This window comes from Triticum dicoccoides, chromosome 6A (genome assembly GCF_002162155.2).
Source record: "Triticum dicoccoides isolate Atlit2015 ecotype Zavitan chromosome 6A, WEW_v2.0, whole genome shotgun sequence".
NCBI classification, from domain to species: Eukaryota; Viridiplantae; Streptophyta; class Magnoliopsida; order Poales; family Poaceae; genus Triticum; species Triticum dicoccoides.
In genome coordinates, this window is record NC_041390.1 from 515,836,798 (window position 1) to 515,844,093 (window position 7,296).

The following is a 7,296-nucleotide window of genomic DNA, read 5'->3' on the forward strand; positions in this document are numbered from 1 at the left end:
TTGGTGAAGTCTGTGCTATCCTGCTTGTTGGTTTACTTCATCACATCTATCCACATCCTGCTGAGCACCTACATAACACAAGCAAGTTACAATGCGCTTTTATGTGGTCTGGCTCAGACAAAACCTCTGGAGCAAAATGCAAGGTCACTTGGGACTTAGTTTGCTGCCCTTACGAGCGTGGAGGCCTCGGCGTGCTAAACACCGTCAAATTCGCACGCGCACTGCGCTTGCGTTGGATATGGTTTGAGTGGACGGTGCCACCCAAAATGTGGGTGGGCTTGGGCAACCCATGTGATGAAGAGGATTACAATTTTTCTATGCCTCCACCGTTATCACCGTTGGAATTGGGGCTAAAACACCCTTCTGGGATGCGCCTTGGGTTCATGGCCGCAAACCGAAGGATATTGCGCCGCTCATCCACGACGCATCCACAAGGAAAACTGGAAGGTCAAGGAAGCACTCAACGAGGGCGCATAGATCTCCAAAATCAAGATGGCTATCGCCTTCACTATGGCTCACATTCACCAATTTGTGGAGTTTTGGATGCTCATTTCAGAATTCCACCTAGAGGAGCATGCGGAGGACGAGATCTCTTGGAAGCACACTACGAATGGTCAATACTCGGCGGCGTTTGCTTACTCGGCGCAATTCTTCGAAACCTTCTACTCTTCCATGGATCACACGGTGTGGAAAGCCTAGGCACCGCCTAAGGTGAAGTTCTTTGCGTGGCTTGCCATCCAGGACCGGATTTGGACCAGTGATCGCCTAGCACGCCGGGGATGGCCGAATTGCCATCTTTGCCCCCTCTGCAAACGGGAGCCGGAGTCTGGACTACACCTCTTCGTCAAGTGTCGTTTCACCCTTCGCCTTTGGAATTTGGTGAACGAGTGGCTAAACCTCGACAACCTTCACACTTCGACATGGCACCTTTCAGGACTCCATTAAGGATTGGTGGGTGAGTCAATCGAGTTTGTGCACTCCCAACAGGAAAGCCATGGCATCCCTCACCATGCTTATCGGATGGACCATTTGAAATGAGAGGAACGCACGCATTTTCTGCAACAAGAGCATGCCACCCCCAATTCTGCAAAGCAACATCAAGAGTGAAGCCCTCACCTGGGTCACCGTCGGGGCTAAGAAGCTAGGTACTATAATACCGGGAGAGTAACACCACTTTGTATTTGTTGGGCTAGTGTAAAAACTCTATTCTCTCTTAATTAATATGCGAGGCAAATCTTTTGCCTCGGTTCAAAAAAAATACTTCCAACACAACAAATGCCATGGAAACCGTTCGTTTTGCCATGCACCCAGGGAACGTTCGCTGAATAGCATTACCCACACAGCAAAAAAACATTCACACGCCTGTAATGCTTTTCTTTCCCACCTTTGTATTCAGAGGCACCAAAACTCGTGATGAATGACAAGATGCCGCAACACAGTGTAGAGAAGGTGAACAAAAGTAAGTAACCTGGACGTGGGATAAGGAACAAGAATTACAAACCTCAACAACTCTCGACTGTTACAGGCATCGCTGCCATAATATGAGTACATGGGGCATCACCTAAATTCTGTGAGCGCCATCCATCAAACTATGTCTGACTACAAAATATACTCATTCCCAATTACATGACGCTTTGACATAACGAGTGCAAGAAAATCTACAAGAATCGTCACCGAACACACCAACAACCTAGAGTTCCAAGAATCGTCAATGCAAAACAAGAAACACTAGAAACAACCTAATCAGATGCAATTCTTATTCTTCCTCTTGTTATGTCGTGAAGAAAGACCATAGCGTTTTCCCAATCGATTTGTTTCGCCTCTCTGAATCATCATCATCATCATCATCCTCGTCATCATCTTCAACACCCCCACGCTCACTTCCTGATGGTGTCATGGGCATCGCATCTTCACCTTGTTCACCATCCACAACAATATCACCATACTCCTCACCGGCAGTAGCATGGGCATCAACAGTTTCAGCCTAACATCAATGACAGGTTACCAGTTTATTAGCCCAGGTAAACACACATGCACCTGACATAGCGCAGAGTCTCTGTCTCTCTCTCTCTCTCTTACCTGGGAGAACTCTTGCAACTGCGATGCACCATCAGCTGATTCAGAAGGCCCCGTCCTCTTGCTATCAGCAGCTTTAGAGGTTCCTTCCGTGTCATCAGCAGTAGTTTCTACCGTCCGCTTTTTCCCTGTCCTCCCACCTTTCTTTTTCTCCGGTGCAGGAGGAGCTGCTGCCGCCGCATTTGCACTATACCAAGATGCAAAACGACAATATTATTCATTTACTAACTCCACGGTTCCAAGGAATGCAAGAGAAGACAACCCAGAGCAGAAATGAAATAGGGAAAGGTCAATTTAACTTACACTGTAGTGCGTCTCAAATTGTAGCGTTTTTCACCTGGGGCTTGCGTTGACGGGCCGGCTGGCTGCCGCCTCTTGCGACGCTGCCCACCAACTGAAACACTTCCAGATTGTGCTTCACTAATTTCTTCATCACTGATATCTGGTCCAGCAAGGCGCCTCTTCCGTGTACCACCAACAGTAACTGAATCTTCCTGATCATCATTCTTTTCATCTAAATTCTCACCAAGAATTACTTTAGCATCTTCAAGCACTGCACGAACCGACTTTGTCTTTTTCACCCCTCTTGGTCTAACCCTCCGTTTTGGAGGATTTGATGCTTCAGGTTGCAAATCTACTTCAGGGGCAGCCGTTGAGTCCTTTCCATTTTGGTCCACAGAGGCAATTGTTGTGTCAACTGTCATGTCATTAGCAGCAGCAAATGGCTGAGTTCCATGAACATCTATACAATTATCTGCGACTCCAACAGAAGACTCGATCTGGATATCATCAGCTATATCAAGCCTTTCGGATTCTTCATTCCCCCTTGCTCCACTGTCGGAAGGGAGACCCTCAGCATCAAAAGAATTATTTGCTGCCTGATAGACAGGAGTTGGCTCATAATCTGCTTCACTCGGTGAGGCTTCCTCTAATCTCGCACCAAAAGGAATGTTTATTTCCGCTTCCTGTTCCGATGACTGCTCGGCCTTTGTCCTAGGAGAGAACTTGAAAAGCCTTGAACACTTCTGCAACAGTGAGAAACGACCGGCTGAATTAACAAGTGTTCCTGTGTCTTGAGCCAAAGCATCAGTGTTCGGGGAACGATCATCTCCCTCAACAGCCAAACTTGGGTGGTCAATAGCAGCATCATCCTTGAGAGATAGATCACCAAAGCCCTCAAAAACAGAAACCCCACAGCTTTTGCACATCTTGTACTTTTCAAACATGTCAATGAGGTTATTCCTGTCCCTGTTGTATGCTTCTCGACGATCCTTCAGACTCTTGCTGAGTGCATGAAGACTATCAATGTCTCTTCTAATGTCTGCCTTGTCAGTTTCCAATTTTCGCTTCTCCTCCACTAGAACTTCTTTTTCCCTCAGCAGCTGTTGTTTCTCCAATGTTATCTTTTGAATCTTGGACTCATTCAAATCAACAGCATGCTTTAGTTCATTTTCTACAAAATCCCTTTTCTTATTTAACTCATCCTCCTTCTGTTCCAGTTCCTTCTGTTTAATTGCTAGTTTATTCGCTATCTCCATCTCCAGTTCATGTCGATGGAGCTGCAAATTACGCTGAAGATCAGCACGTTCTCTCTTCAGATATTCATCAATCTCCTCACGCTGGTGTTTTATATCATCAGCCAAAGCTTTTTCCTTGAGTGCAAGATTATCCTGCTGCTCCTTGTACTTCGCATCCATTTCATCCTGTGTATCCTTGAATCTCTTCTCTTCATTGTGACGCCACCTTTCTAGATTTGTTTTTTCATTCTTGAGCACCTTTGCCTCCTCTTCTAGCCGAGCTCTTTTTTCATCAAGCTGCTCCCACTCTTCTTCAAATTTCTGCCGCTGCTTCCTCAAATCTTCAGTTTCTTCCGAGAGGGAATTGCTTCGCATTCTATACTCATCAATCTCCTTCTTCAGTTGTGCTGTCAGCATGCTGTGCTCTTGCCTCTCTTCCTCTGTAACTTTCAAATTGTTCTCTTCTTCTAAAATTTGCTTCTTTTCAGCTTCAATTGTGGCTTTCAGCCTTTCAACATCCGATCTGTACATCTCAGCCTGTTTTCGTTCATGATCTACTTGCAGCTTTTCTTCAGATAACTTATCCTTCTCAAGTTTCAGTGACTCATCCCACTTCTTCAAAGCTTTCGACTTGGTATCAAGGTCATTCTGCAATTCTTCCAGCTTTTTCTTGCTTTCATTTAACGCTTGCTCCCTTTTAGATATTTTGTTCTCCCGAGAACTGAGATCTTTTTCCTTCTTTACCAAATCAGCTTCCCTATGTTTCATCTTTTCATCAAAGGATTTCCTCTCACTCTCCAGCTCTAATTCAAAATCTCGTCTTCTTGCTTCAAGCTTCACCTCATGATCCTCGATAAGCTTCTGAAGCCCCATCTGAAACAGATTTCTCTGACAATATCAGATCACTGAAAAAGGTGCATGTTACACATAATATTCTGTGTGTCAAATATTCCAAAGAGGATGCTAGGAACATGAACATCTGTAGCTGACAAGCATAAGGAATAGAACAGAGTATCTGTATGAAAAGCTCGATGGCTCGAAAGTAATGAGATGAACACAGGATAGTGGCCAATCCGGCCAATTTACACATGACAAGGTGGGCAAGTGAAATAGCACAATGGGTAAAATAATAAGCTAAGCATATCAACCTGTAAAAAGTTACAGAATAACATATACTCCCTCAGTCCGGAAATACTTGTCTGAAAAATGGATGTATTAGAACTAAAATATGACTAGATACATCCATTGCTCCGACATGTATTTCCGGACGGAAGGAGTATATAGGGGAAAAGTCCACAGAAAAAACTAGAGAACATAAAATATCAACGGTACTCCCTCCGTAAAGAAATATAAGAGCGTTTAGATCACTACTTTACTAATCTAAACGCTCTTATATTTCTTTACAGAGGAAGTACATATTTAATATGCCATTAATTTTCCTCAAGGGTAAAATGCTCGAACTGCATAATGACCAAATAAATGTAACAGCAACATCGCTTGTACCCATTTATTCATAATGCCACAAATGGAGAGCAGACTGTTCATCGGTGTGTTGCTTACTTTTTCTCTTGCACTAGCTTTTTCTTCTCTCTCAGATAACTTTTTCTCCTTTTTTTCCAAAATCTTGTGCTTTGCGTCAGCATCCTGCAAATGAATAGAAAATAAACAACATATATCTTTTTATTTTACTATCAACTCGTCATAACCCAGAATGAGGAGAAAAGAATGCAGGACCCATCACTGGGTTACCTTCTCTTGTGAGCGTAATTCATTTAGCCTTTTGGCAATATCATCCTCCTTTGTTTTCAAAATGATTTTAGTTGACTCCACTGTCTTCTTTGCCTCCTCCAATTCTTCCTGTTTTATCTTACAAAGTTTGTCATTCTCATTTGCTCTCTCCTCTCTGTCATTTACAGATCTCTGCAAATCAACGAGTCTGTTCTGACTTTCTTTAAGCTTTTTCTCCCAGTCTTGCAGAGATTCCTCCTGCTCCTTGAGTTGCTTCTCTCGGGCCTTCCTCCTGTACGTAACCAAAACAATGAAACACAATACACAATATTATCACCTGCATAGCACAGTATAAAGTAGAGAAAGAAGACAGAGGAAATTGGCATACTCAGTCTCAAAATATAGCTTCTCCTTCTCCAACCTACGTTGCCGAGCTTCTGCCTCCTCTAAATCTCTGTCAGCTTGTGACTTCTTACGGTTTGCCTCCGCAAGCTTCGCATCTGCAGCATGAAGCTTCCCCTCGATCTCCAAAGATTTTTCCTCCAAATTAGCCTCAAGAGAATGAGCATCAGCTATCTTTTTCTGAGACGTGAACTTAACCTCAGCTATCTCTGATCGAATTTCACGTAGTGCCTTTTCAAGCTGCATATACAGACAAACAAAAAGTCATAAGGTAAACCAGAAAAAGAAAAATTGGAGTGCTTAATCAGTTTAAAACAGAGAGTAGTGCTTTCAGTAAAAGCAATACTGATGACTACAGTGGGTGCAGCAGCCTCTAATATTCATACCAACTCATTTTGGCTATTAGAGGATATACTAAAAAGTTAGATTACATAAAGCACACAACTGTAAGTATTGAACAACTTCCAAGAATCAAATATCTATGTAAAATGCAGTGCAAAAATAGATGTGCTCATTAGATCTCTGCAACTGGCAGAGTAGCCAGGTCAGAATGGTGCTGATAAATGACAAGAACAAAAAATTATGGGATAGAGAACAACATACATCAGCTACACATTGTTTCTCAACACCCAGTGATTTCCGCATGTTTTCTTCTCGCCTTTCATATTCTGATATAGCATTCAAATGTGCAGCTTGTTCCCGCTTTAAGATCTCCTCCTTTTGTGTCAGCACGTGGGTGACTTCGTCAAATTTGGCTGCCCACTCTTTTTTCTCAATCAAGAGCAGCCCCATATTGTATTGATATTCATGTAACTGTAAGACATACACATGAAAACACACATGTCAATAACTGTAACTGTTATGGGAATGAACAAAGTACAAAACAGAAGGTTAAATATCCTGACAGAAAATACTGTGATGAGGAAAAAGGAAATTTCTGAAGCAACATCCAAATTACACAAGGTGAGTGAGAAGGAAAATGCAAAAATACGCATAATAATTTTCACCACTGCTTAACTTTTTACCTGTCCATATTATTGGTTTTAGAAGGCAGAAAACACTAGCTATAGCCCACAGTTCTTTCCACAAGGAGAACCCAATCATAATGATGACTAGCATTACTGAGAAGTGTTAAATGGTACTATAAGCAGAACCAATGTAACACTCTGCACTGCTTTGTTGAAAATGGTATAAGCAGACAGTTTTCTGGCTGTCTGGCCAAAACAGCCAGAGAAATGAGTTCTTCCATGGGTCACATGGAAATCTGATTCTTTAAGAACCAGCAAAGGCCAAAGGGTACAGTTTCGTCGTGCTAACAAGAAATTGTCAAAACCCTATCTTCTGAAAGGATTGCTGGTTTAAATCGAAAAGTTTGAGGCATGACTGATTTTAATAATGGTGTTATTTTTACTTTTCAAAATCTGACGACATGTGATAAAGAGAATACGTACTATATAGGATAATAGTACTGCATAGTTGGCCTTACTTGTGAATCTTATAATTTAAATAATTCGGGACAGAAGTCGAAGCGAGTAAAGAGACATAGCCCGAAACAAGATTCAAAAGTTGCATG

At 42.5% G+C, this 7,296-nt stretch overlaps 1 protein-coding gene across 1 annotated transcript in view; it reads right to left on the bottom strand.

The window, feature by feature from the left end:
• Nucleotides 1–1,456: 1,456 nt before the first annotated feature.
• LOC119317615 (protein CROWDED NUCLEI 1-like) overlaps nucleotides 1,457–7,296 on the bottom strand; it is a 6,762-nt gene continuing 922 nt past the window's right edge. The window contains exons 3-9 of the mRNA XM_037592099.1: nucleotides 6,327–6,536; nucleotides 5,710–5,963; nucleotides 5,343–5,613; nucleotides 5,154–5,237; nucleotides 2,380–4,466; nucleotides 2,080–2,263; nucleotides 1,457–1,984 (exon numbers count right to left, since the gene is read on the bottom strand). Coding sequence (XP_037447996.1) covers nucleotides 1,772–1,984; nucleotides 2,080–2,263; nucleotides 2,380–4,466; nucleotides 5,154–5,237; nucleotides 5,343–5,613; nucleotides 5,710–5,963; nucleotides 6,327–6,536 — 3,303 coding nt within the window. The 3' untranslated portion in view covers nucleotides 1,457–1,771. The remainder of the gene's footprint in view (nucleotides 1,985–2,079; nucleotides 2,264–2,379; nucleotides 4,467–5,153; nucleotides 5,238–5,342; nucleotides 5,614–5,709; nucleotides 5,964–6,326; nucleotides 6,537–7,296) is intronic.